Source organism: Drosophila rhopaloa, unplaced genomic scaffold (genome assembly GCF_018152115.1).
Source record: "Drosophila rhopaloa isolate 14029-0021.01 unplaced genomic scaffold, ASM1815211v1 contig_213, whole genome shotgun sequence".
Taxonomy (NCBI): domain Eukaryota; kingdom Metazoa; phylum Arthropoda; class Insecta; order Diptera; family Drosophilidae; genus Drosophila; species Drosophila rhopaloa.
In genome coordinates, this window is record NW_025335099.1 from 109,321 (window position 1) to 121,773 (window position 12,453).

The 12,453-nt window shown below is 36.0% G+C and overlaps 1 protein-coding gene across 4 annotated transcripts in view; it reads left to right on the forward strand.

The window, feature by feature from the left end:
- The first annotated feature begins 7,128 nt into the window (after positions 1 to 7,128).
- LOC108042490 (protein apterous) overlaps positions 7,129 to 12,453 on the forward strand; it is a 28,143-nt gene continuing 22,818 nt past the window's right edge. For 3 of the 4 annotated variants that reach the window (XM_044460729.1, XM_044460731.1, XM_044460732.1), the window contains exon 1: positions 7,129 to 8,221. In XM_044460729.1, coding sequence (XP_044316664.1) covers positions 8,183 to 8,221 — 39 coding nt within the window. In that variant the 5' untranslated portion in view covers positions 7,129 to 8,182. The remainder of the gene's footprint in view (positions 8,222 to 12,453) is intronic. The other variant, XM_044460730.1, reaches the window with a different exon arrangement.

Below are 12,453 nucleotides of genomic sequence, written 5' to 3' on the forward strand. Positions count from 1 at the left end.
TTTAAATCTTTATTACAAGATTCCTGTGCCTCTTCAGAGAGCTGTCCAATAGACAGCAAAGCAGTTTTTATTATGGCTGCACCATGAATCAGTATTTTATGGACGGAAGCTGGCATATTATACCAATTATACAAGTCCACATACATTTTTGCTGTACCGAGCGCATAAACCTCAAATATTTTGCTATTGATTTCAAAACCAGAAGAGAGAGTTTGCAAAATTATGCCAAATCGTTTTATCAAAATTATGTCGATGCCCGTTATTTCAGATGGCTGGTTCTTAATTTCGGCAACAGGAAAAAATGTTCGCATTTTAAATTGGGTATCGTAGTACAGATGTATACTAATATTACCTATATGGTCTCTCGTTGAAAGCTGATGGAAGGCTAAAAATATTCGATTAGAAAAAAATTATTTTCAAAAAAAATTTTTTTTGCTAATTAAATGAGAATCCTATCAATACAACAATACATATTGATAAAAATTTTTCTTGATGATATAGTTTACAGTAATAATGAACTGTTACAAAAAAATTTCGGGAAAATGTTCGTAAATAAAAAAATGATTATATTATTTTTTTATGATTTAGGATTTTCGCCACTTGTCACTTTTAAGGTTACAAATTTGTATGTAAACGGAATTGAAACTAGCTAATACTTTGGGGAATTATAGTTCAAATATTCAAGAATTTTACCCTGTTCAAGGTATGCATAAAAATATATGCTTTGGAAAGATTCATGTCAATAGCTTATATAGTGCGCTAAATATCCTGAAAATAATGATATTTTAAGCGATTTCAGCCTTTTGTTCCTATGGGAGCTATAGGATATAGACGTCCGATTTGCACGCGCTTTTACCCTGATCAAGGGGCGCCTATCAAACTTGATCTGCGTACACATTTTTTAGCACGATTGTGAAAGTTTCAGATCGCTAGCTTTTAAACTGAGCTCGCAAACTTTATTGAAACAGACGGACTGACGGACAGGGCTATATCGACTCCCCTATTGATCCTGAACAGACGGAAACGTCTCCTTCACTGCGTTACACACTTGTGACCAAAATTATAATGCCCTCTGCAAGAGTATAAAAACAACAAATTTATAAATGATATAGTCGCCCGATCTGGCTCGTTCCGACTTATATACTACCTGCAATAGAAAGACAACTTTTGGGAGAGTTTTAAGCAGATAGCTTTAAAACTGAGGGACTATTTTTGGTAGAATCGGACGGACGGACAGACGAACATAACTAGATCGGCTATCCTGGTGATGGTAATCAAGAATATATATACTTTATAGAGTCGGAAATGTATCTTTCACTGCGTTGCAAAATTTTGACTGAAATTATAATACCCTCTGCAAGGGTATAATTACTATTATTACTATCATATTTTGAATCATTATGTTATGTTATGTTAATGTTATAAAAAACTTTTCTTGAAAATTATGAAAATAATAATATGATAATCAAATAATAATTTTGAAAAAAAGTCTTGGAAATAAACAAACAAATTAACTGTATATTGCTGTTTTATATATAAGAGCAACAAAGATTTTCGAATTTTACAGATATTAAACTAAATTGACGAAATAATTCTTTGGCGGTTTCATTTGAGCTTAACATTACTTTAACGTATTTTATATTTAAAAAAAATATATATCTCGCTGATTTTAAAGTTGAAGCTTTAAGTATTTACACTTAAGTCTAATACAAAGATCTCCAAAATCTGCTCTGCTTCACAAAGTTTGCTTCCTTTCTTGTTGCAGTTATTATCGTATATAATTATATCAATAATTTAAATGTTTATTTATTTATAGTTAATGTCGTATATAATTACTTATTCAAACAATTTGAATGTTAATTGTAGATTGATTATTTGCTGTGCTGGCATTAAGCTTATCCTGTCTTGAAGTATTAACTTTTATTCATAATTTTTATTCTTAATTCAGATTTAAGTCAAACAAAAATTAACCCAAAAAAAAGAAATTTGGACATAAAATCTATGGCAAAGCATTAAAAAATAATGAAACCTTTGATAAAAAACATAAACGGATAGTTTTTGTGCCGCTGCTTTGATGAAAATTTACAACAACCTTAAGAAAAGTGTTCGTCGTTCGTGCGAACCAGGATCTCGAAAGGTATTGACCGACACCCGCTCAGATTTTTTCGTCATTTCACCTCTCATTTGGCCGCCTTGCCTGAACGTGAACTCGTGCGTGTAAAGCATCTGAAGTGATTTGTAAACATATTAAAGGCGTGCACGTGCCAGCCTCGACTCCTCCTTTACAGTGCTTATAGAATGAGTGTACGCCTCCGACTACAATGATGTTTTGTATCGCAACGAGCTTTGCGGTGGCGATTGGGTGGTGGGAGTGGTTGCCTGGGAGTATCCTGACCCTGGCCCATTAGACAGGCTCATTATTTGCATTTAACAGATTTTAAGCGCATTGTAATTGAGTCAAAATCTCCCAGTGAACTACATCGTTTCCTAAGGTCCGAATTTATTTAAATAACTACAACAAGAAAGAAAAGCTATCTTCGGTCGGAGCCGAAGTTGATATATCCTTGCAGAATATTCTGTAAATTATAATCTCCAAAACTATTTATATGATGCATTTTTAATACTCATAAAAAATCCCAACTTCCTAACTATAAAAACACCAAAGTTAAGAATATTTCTAATCGTTCAGTTATATGGCAGCTATAGGATATGGTCGGCCGATCCCGGCCGTTCCGACTTATATACTGCGTGCAAAGGAAAGAAGGGTGTGTGCAAAGTTTCAATTTGATATATTTAAAACTGAGAGACTAGTTGGCGTAGAAACAGACAGACGGACAAACGGACATGCTTATATCAACTCAGGAGGCGATCCTGATCAAGAATATATATACTTTATAGGGTCAAAGATGTCTCCTTCACTGCGTTGCACACTTTTGACCAAATTTATAATACCCTCTGCAAGGGTATAAAAATCTAGCCATTTGGAGAAATTTGATGTTTAACCAAAGTTACATTTATGACACTATTCTTAAATGAGTTATCTTAACGATCTTTGCACTAGTCAATGTTTAGCTGAATTTTCTTTTGAAAAATGAAAAAAAATGATAGTTGATGAATTTGAAAAAACAATTGGCCTAGAAAAAAATTGCGGAAAAAGTAAATAGGTAAATTTAGGAATTTAGAACTAGAATAACCCATACATTCATATTTCTTCCTGAAATTTAATTTTAAAACAATTTTTATTGCAATTGGCAGATAGAGCTGAAAACGTTATTTTTTAAACACCTTTTTAAACCCACAAAATTCGAATTAACTACACTCATAAGTGTATTTTTAAGGCTAGGAAAGCCAAATTCATTGTTCTTAAAAAAGTCACAATTTAAGTAAGTTGGTAAATTATAATTTAATGTGGATGTCAATAACATAGATTTTTTCTAAAAATCGTGTTCGGCACGATGCATGAGAGAATACCATCAAAGGTTATACATTTTGCTGAAATTGAAAATGATAGGAACACCTTGTATTTATTTAGAACTATACTCAATTATTTATTATTTCACAATTTGAAGTCTGAAATGTTGGGTGTTGAAGATGCGATTGTTATTAGTTCTCCTATATGCTATTACTATTGTCACAGCGAACAGCAGAAATCATTTACAATGTCCATGCTAAAGAAGGAAAATAATTTTTTGGGCTTTAATAACTTATACTGATATAAGTTCATTTCTATCTAACATCTTACATAATTTCACGTAGCGATGATGCTTACCTCGCACTAAGAATATTTTAAGAATAATCTGTAACAAGAAAGAAAGTTTACACCCAAAAAAAAACCGAAAGTGTAATTTTAATAAACGTGTATTAAAAAGAAACTATCGACAGTATTAAATTATACGTATTAATTCAATACCACATTTTAGTGGTTTTTGTCGCTTTAGTGCAAAATTCGTGAAGGTTGAAGACGTACGTACATATCTAAGTAAAATAAAATTGTTTAAAAAATAGGGCCATAACATTTTGTCCTTATTTGTAAATTGTACATAAATAAACTTAAGTACATTAACGTTATAATTTTACTGTGCAAAAACCGCATGCAAATAGTGGTGTTTACATATGCATGTTTTTATGTGCTTCGCCAACAGACGTATGTATATACATATATTCACATGTTTGTATCTATACGCGTGCGCAAATCACTTATGTATAAAACAATTCTTACCAGGGAAATACATAGTTCAGTTATGTTTATCATTAAGATATACGTTTTTTTATGCACAACATTTTGGAAGATTATTCAAAAAAATAAATTAATTTTTATTTTGACATGTACATTTAAAGGACAAATTTTTTTTTCAGTTTTTCAAATACTATAGTTATTTTGCTAGCTAAGTAAGAACAAATATAATTATTAAAACACATGTATATTAAATTTAATAAAGGAATAAAAATAAAAACAAGAGAGAACGCTATAGTCGGGTGCCCCGACTATCAGATACCCGTTACTCAGGTAAAGGGAGTGCGAGGGAGATGGAGATAGAAACTTTGATCACGCATAACTTTTTAACGAATGGTCCGATTTGAAAAATTTTCTTCTACATTTCGATAGGTATTGATAAACACAATAAAACTGCATTTTTACTTATCCGAAATATTTAAATTTTTAAAATCGTGTATAAGCGATTGTGGGCGTTAAAGGGGGCGTGGCACCATTGTGAAACAAACTTGCGCTGTGTAGGAACTTCTAAAATCTACATGCAAAATGCCAATCTACTAGCTTTTATAGTTTCCGAGATCTCAGCGTTCATACGGACAGACAGACAGACAAACGGACAGACGGACATGGCTATATCAACTCAGGAGGTGATCCTGATCAAGAATATATATACTTTATAGGGTCGGAAACGCTTCCTTCTAGCTGTTACATACTTTTGCACGAATACAATATACCCTTTTACTCTACGAGTAACGGGTATAATAAATACAAATTCGGATTTCTTTTTATGGGAATGATGCAAACTGTATACCACAGCTCGCAGCCAATAGTATACGGGTTATACGAAATAATATGTAAACTAACCGAATTTAAGACAAAATTTCGTCGTAAATCGGTCGTGCTTATATTTTTTACCAGACAAAACGTGTGGTCACCCATAAAATTCCTGCACATCGCAAGTGAAAAGCGTAAGCGACTCAAAAAGTAGCAGAAAATAAAGGATTGATATTAATGCGCTATGTTTTGTTAATTTTAAGCTAATAACTTTTTTACACATTTATCTATTGTGTTGAAAGTGCAGAAGAAAATGTAGTTTCTATTATTTTACCACCACTGTAGCTCTTATATAAACCAATTTTATTTTACTTGTTTTAAGCTGGGATCTCTATTAAATAATTAGCTATGCTTTTTAAATTAAAGTGTTATGTTTTCAATGTACATGCGATTGTTTATTCAAATCTTTTTTGAATGTTTCTTTGGGAAAAATATTGCCAGTGTTTGCTGAGGAATTTTGTTTTTGGTCTGCGACAACGGTCCAATGGCGATTTGCCATTAGTTTTAGGGAAACCCGTCTAAACAAGAAGGAAAACAAAATTCGGCTAGGCGAAATATATATGAGTTTATTATGATTTTCGAAAGAAAAAAAAGTGAATTCGTCACTATGCCAGCTATATGATATAGTTTTATTATTAAATTGATTGATATTAAAATAAAATTTAATTTCTAAAAATACTAAAAATGGCTTTATTTTGTAGAGAATGCGCATATGTTTAAAAACAACCTAGTTTTTTTTTTTAACTAGAAATTATATATCTTAAGACAATGATATACATAGGTAGGATTATTGCAAGCATTGCAAAATCCATGTACTTTTTACAAAACATTTTTGAAATGTTTTTTATTTTAAAAAAATAAAATAAATATAAATATAAATATAATAAAGGAAACAGGTTAACCCTGGCAATCTAAAAAGTTTAAATGGAAATCTTGACGATTTCCAAAATTATTATATTTTATACAACTCGTTTCATTCGACACGATGCAAGGGGAAAATGAAAATATTTTACTGCAGGTGGCCCAAAATGTTTTATAAGATTTAATATATGTATATTCAGATACAAATTTTATATAAGAAATTTCGGATGACGAAGTTGCGATCGTCCAAACTTTCTTACCTCGCTAGATAAAATTCGACTTGCCGATTTTAATATAATTTCATAATTTCACATCATCTAAAGTAGTTCCATAAGTACTGAGCAATCTTTATAGTGAAAAAGGGCACGAAATCCCAACCAGAACCACCCACATCGCACGCTGACTTAACCTCGCTCGAAGCGACAGCAACAGAAGCAACAACAAAGCGGGAGGTACAAAAAGCACACAACTTTAAGGCCAAGAATAAAATTAAATACGAAAAATAAGCAAACGCGCTCAAAAAAACCAAATAAATAAGACCTGGTCGATGTTCTTGAACTTTTTGCCTTCTTCGGCAGGGGCAGGGGTGGGGAAGTCGACCAGGAGCGACGGCGGACGTAACAGCAACAGTATTAACAACCAGAGCTGAAGAAGCAGCAGCGACAAGCGACGACTCCTCTGGGAGTGTAAGTGTGGGTTCGCCTGTGCGTGTTTGGACCAGCGTACATCCTTTGCGAGTCGAAATTCCTGTCACGGGCTCCGCATACAGCTTCCATTCGGGGTCCATCTCCATCCAGAATGACTTCTGCCGCTCTGCTCCCGGTCCTCCTGATTGCTGCCGCTGCATTATTCATGTTTGGCAGCCGGCCAACGGCCTAAGCCCCTTTGCGAGGGTGGGCGGGGCGCGTGGGGTGACCGGCAGGCCGGGGTGAGAGCGGTGACAACACACCACGCCCTCTCCGGCCGCTGGCAATGCGATAGAGCGGGAGCGAGCTACTGGCGCAATCAGCTGAGAGCGCCGCCATTTGCCACGACTGGAGTGCTGACGCCGAGCGTGTGTGTAAGCGAGCTGGCAACAGTCGCGCGGCACCGCACTCTCGCCCTCACTCACACAGGCGCGCGCACAGCACGCACACAGGCACACGGTGTACAGGGCTGTTGAGTTTTTCAGCTTCTGACGCTGCGCTCGGATTGCGGCGAAACACTCGCAGTTTCTCAGCTGCGCCGACTGGTTGTTCTCGCGCCTCTGAACAAATCGGTTGCGGACTGTAATCGGTAATCGAATTTCGAAAGCGCGTCGGTTTCTATTTAACGCGCAAGAACAACAACAACAGCATAGCTGTCGCGGGTCGGGATTGCGAGTTTGATTTAAGCCTGCCTGGGGTTTCGGTTTGCCAGAATAGAGCCCAAACGGGCTACAGACCCCGGCAGCTGCTTATTGAGCTATCAAACGACGGCCGGAGCAGCCGAATGTGAGGGGAGCTGAGAAAACGGCCAAAAACTAAAGGTGGATCGGGAACTGCTTGACCATAAACAACACAACGCAGCGCTGAGGACGAAACCGCATCCGCCTCTCTAATGTCTTATCAGTGGCACGCATCGTCGACTGCCGTAGGAAGAACCCAACAAAGGCCGACCTCTACCACTCAATTTGGATCTGGTGTGCCATTCTCGCGCTGTCTCGTAAATTAATGTCATAAATTTTCTTTAAACTCTGTCCGCTAACCGCCCGTTGTCACCGTCCCCAGATCGGCTCTCCGTCTGTGCGGTCGGGACCCAGAGACGGTTCCTAATCGATCTAATCATCCTACCTGGCCCGGAGTCAAGTGTTTCAGTGAATGCTTCGTGCATGCCCGTGTGTGACCCCAAGTTCCTTAAAATACCTTGATGCTGAATCGAAAGTTAAATAAATAAGCGCCAGTATAATAGTATTTATGTATGAATTAAGTATAGGCATGCCAATCGTGCCCATCTGTAAGACAACGCCGAAGTGATGCATCCATCCCCACACGGTCGTGGATCAAGCTTCTTACACACATATCCTCAGCACGCCAAGTCGGCTCCACAGACCAACCAATCGCGATCAGTGTCTAGTGTCCTTTAACACGGCAAGCCGAGGACCACAGGATTACCTAGGACCAACATAGCACCACAGCCTTTCAAGGAGGCGCAAGATTCGCAGAACAAAGCACACAGCCAAAACAACGACAAACATACCACGCCCGACGGATATCATCCTTGGAAATAGACCTCGTGTCATTCCAAAAGGCGCACATGGGCGTCTGCACCGAGGAGCGCCCTGTGATGCATTGGGTAAGTTCTCCCGCGGGGCTCTAATAAATCCAAGTCTGCCACTGATAAGCCCGACTAATTCATGCAGCCCCAAGTCATCCCAACGCTGCCCTTTCTGATTAATCTCGACCTGTGCCTGGGTTACTCGGAGTTATCAATGCCAGACCGAAAGCTAGCGCATTCCGACTAGCTCCGCACAGTGGCGATAAGGAACCCCCTTCGGCTACGGTTTAATAGCGATTCCTAGAATTTTTCAATATTTCTCTCTCTGTGCGTAGTTTTTGTTATGAGTTTAATCACAAAGATTAAATTTATGTACCGCCTCTAAAAAAGCTGTAGTCTGACCAGGGCTTTCACTCTTTCTTAGTTTGCATGCAAAATCACTGTGGACAGGCGTCTACACAAAAGCATCGAAAGTGTGAGGAAGAAGACTGATATATATATATAGGAGAAAAAAATTAAAGTTTTAAGAATAAATTGTGGTGGAAGCTAATTATATTAAATTTAAAAAGATGGATTTGGGGAGTCAGGTGGATCAAAATAAATCGGGAAACATGGTAGTTAAGCGAAAAACAGCGAACAAATTTTAATCTTTTCCGCACCCGCGGTTTCTAAACGACTAAAAAACGTAATAAATGCCGTTGCGCGGAATTAACGGAGTTTAGATGATAAAAATATTACTATAAATCGCGCTCATTGCTAGCTTTGACTATTTCCTTATTTTCATATCTTTTTTTATCCATACCGGACATCTACACTATTTTTATAGAATTATAAGAGGATAACTATAGGAGAGTCCTTCCGTGTGTCTGTCCGTTTCTACGCAAACTAATACCATTGTTTTAAAGCTATCTGCTTAAAACGTTCCCAAAAGTTGTCCTTCTATTGCAGTTTGTATATAATTCGGAACGAGCCGGATCGGGTTACTATATCATATAGCTCCCATAGAAGAATAAACAAGAGAGAACGCTATAGTCGGGTGCCCCGATTATCAGATACCCGTTACTCAGGTAAAGGGAGTGCGAGGGAGATGGAGATAGAAACTTTGATCACGCATAACTTTTTAACAAATGGTCCGATTTGATAAATTTCTTCTACATTTCGATAGGTATTGATAAACACAATAAAACTGCATTTTTACTTATCCGAAATATTTAAATTTTTAAAATCGTGTATAAGCGATTGTGGGCGTTAAAGGGGGCGTGGCACCTTTTTGAAACAAACTTGCGCTGCGTAGGAACTCCTAGAATCTGCATGCAAATGCCAATCTTCTAGCTTTTATAGTTTCCGAGATCTCAGCGTTCATACGACACAGACAGACAGACAGACAGACAGACGGACAGACAGACGGACAGACGGACATGGCTAGATCGACTCGGCTAGTGATCCTGATCAAGAATATATATACTTTATAGGGTCGGAAACGCTTCCTTCTAGCTGTTACATACTTTTGCACGAATACAATATACCCTTTTACTCTACGAGTAACGGGTATAAAAAATTCAAAAAAACTTTTATTGTGCTATTTTTTTATTTATCAAAATATTCCTTTGAGATACGGTTTTAGTTTTGTCAAAATCGGATAACAATATCATATAGCTGTCATAGAAACGATGGCAAAATGCAGCGCAAAATCGACATACCTTCATTGTTTTTAATAATATAGGCATAGAAATCGTTTTCTAATAACTGCAAGGGTATATAAACTTCGGCTTGCTACCATTCTTGTTTGTTAAATGAGTTCTATGCGTACACATTCTAAGACAACGGAGCCATGTACTTATGCCAAATAAAGAATTTTGGTAAAGTTTCATTCAAATACTTTCAAGATTGATAGACTAGTTTGGGGAGATCGACTCAACTGATGGTTCTGATCAAGAATATTTTAAACAAAGTCTTCTGATACCAAACAAAATCGCCTCTTAACTATTACACCTTTAACAACCAAAATATTTGCTATCAAATATTGTGGAGAAAATTAATAAATAGCAAATGGAAAATGTTTCATCATTTATTTCCGGCTCTGCAAGGGATAATACATAATAATAATGTACATTAATGACTTGAACACTCATATTTTTCAACAAATTAAAAATATGTATTAGGTATTCTAAAATTTTTTTTTTCATATTCGGTAAAAAGGTGATTTTAATATTTTGATTTTTGACTGCCATATTGTTTTGGCATTTAATCCATTCAATGCAGGATTTTTTTAACTATCGTTGTACCATACTTTTCCCAAAATTATATCGAGCCTGTTAAAGTTAAAGGTTTTTTTTTATTTTACCCTTCAAAATATGGATATGCCATTGGTTTTTAATCGCTTTAAATGGGGACTACAACGTGAACAGTTTCACCAAGTTGTTATAGTATTCTTTGAAAGCTTTATTACCTAATAGATGCAAAAATTTTATATACATATTTACTTAAAATCTTTGTTCTCTGCTGACAATATTTAAACAATGCTAGAAGAATTTTCTTAATATAAATTACCGCTTTGTCTCGATGGCAAGGAGAAGAATCGTCCTGAAAAACGATTGTATCTGGGTACCAACAATAAAATCAATTAATACCCAATCACCAACTACATAGAACGGAAAACATCTCCAAACCATAGGGAATCCACCATGCCTGACGTTGCACCAGTTCATCTTTGAACAGTTCTCCGATTTTGCGGCGAACGAAGGACATTCCATCGAAACCAAATAAGTTTATTTTAAATACATCTGTAAATATTAGGTTCCTCCAATCGTTTAATGCCTCAGATTCGTGCATTTATTCCCATAGTAACGCTTTTGAATTGTTATGGTTTTTTCGCTGGGCTGCGCCCATGAAAGATTGAAGGCGTCGTACAGTTCGACTGCATATATTATTCCTTCAGATTAAACATTCTCTGTTTTTACATTTTCTGCAGTTTTCAATCGATCAGACATGCTTTTGTGCCAGGGTTTCGCTCTAGAATTTCGGTTTTTACGCAATCTTTGGTGCTTATTTCACGGATGCTTAAACTTTCTAATCCCAAAGCACCTTTATCGGCTTCTATTTGTTTCTCACACAAAGCTTTATGAACACAACTCTTGTCGGTAAGTTAAAATATAATTTGTATTAATTCGGACTATAGCCGATTACACTCATAGAACGCATATAGAGGTCAAAAATAGGTGTCCAGATTTCCCCAGATGTAGGTAAGAAGCAAAAACATTTTACTGCAGCGAGCCGAATTAGGAAATTGCGCAAAGTTCACAAAGTTCGATTGAAAGTATTCCCAAATTACAGAAATCAAATAATTTCAAATTTTTGGTCAATGGTGCGAAAAAACCATTTCACTATAAGATTTAAATATATATCTATTATTTTTTTTGTTATAAAGGATGCTACCCCAATCCACTTGGGTAAAAAATGCAGTGTTGCTAAAATCCTATTAAAGGTATTTAGTGGTTAGCGAATGTACAATATATTTTTCATTAAAGGGGTAGATTTCGAATTTTAAAATCGTGAGAGAAAATCTATTACATAGGCAATTTTAAGCAATATTGACAAACAAGTAATGGTAATACACTTTACTACTTTATTTATTTATTTTATTTTAAGAAACAAGTTTTTCATTTCAAAATCGTTTTTAATATCAAATCGAAAAATTGTATTTCTGCCATCCCAAAAAATTGCCAAGACACTTTCCCGATTCTATTCAGTGTGACGTCAGAAACACTGAACAATAGTACAATACAACGTGGCTATATTTATTCGATCAATATCTATGAACACGCAATCTCTTTTTCAATTTATGAGAAACAAAAAAATATACGTGAAATTCTCATGCGACAAAAATGACAACACTTCAAACAAAAATTCGTTGGCTTTTTTCCTCCTTGTTTTCATTATACCTACTGGATGTTGGGTACAATCAGCTCCGAGCTAGAGATTTATCTGTTTTTCTCTGACTGGAGTAGTGGGTCCGGAAATCATCCAGTCATGAGCTATAATAATTACTATCCCACATGGCACAAAATTTCTTAGTCAAATCATCCAATTCAACTGTCGTTTGAGTTTAACAAAAAGTAACTTTAATCAACAGTAAATGTTATAAAATACATAACGAATTTTATGGCGATCAAATCGAAACTGAGCTATTCAAAGTACATATGAATTTTCTTGATCAGGGCTCTAGCCAGGCTTCTCTCTCGTTCTGCCGACTTACGACAACCGTAAGAAGTGCTAATATTGTCAAAAAGATTAGTAGTCCTACTCATTTT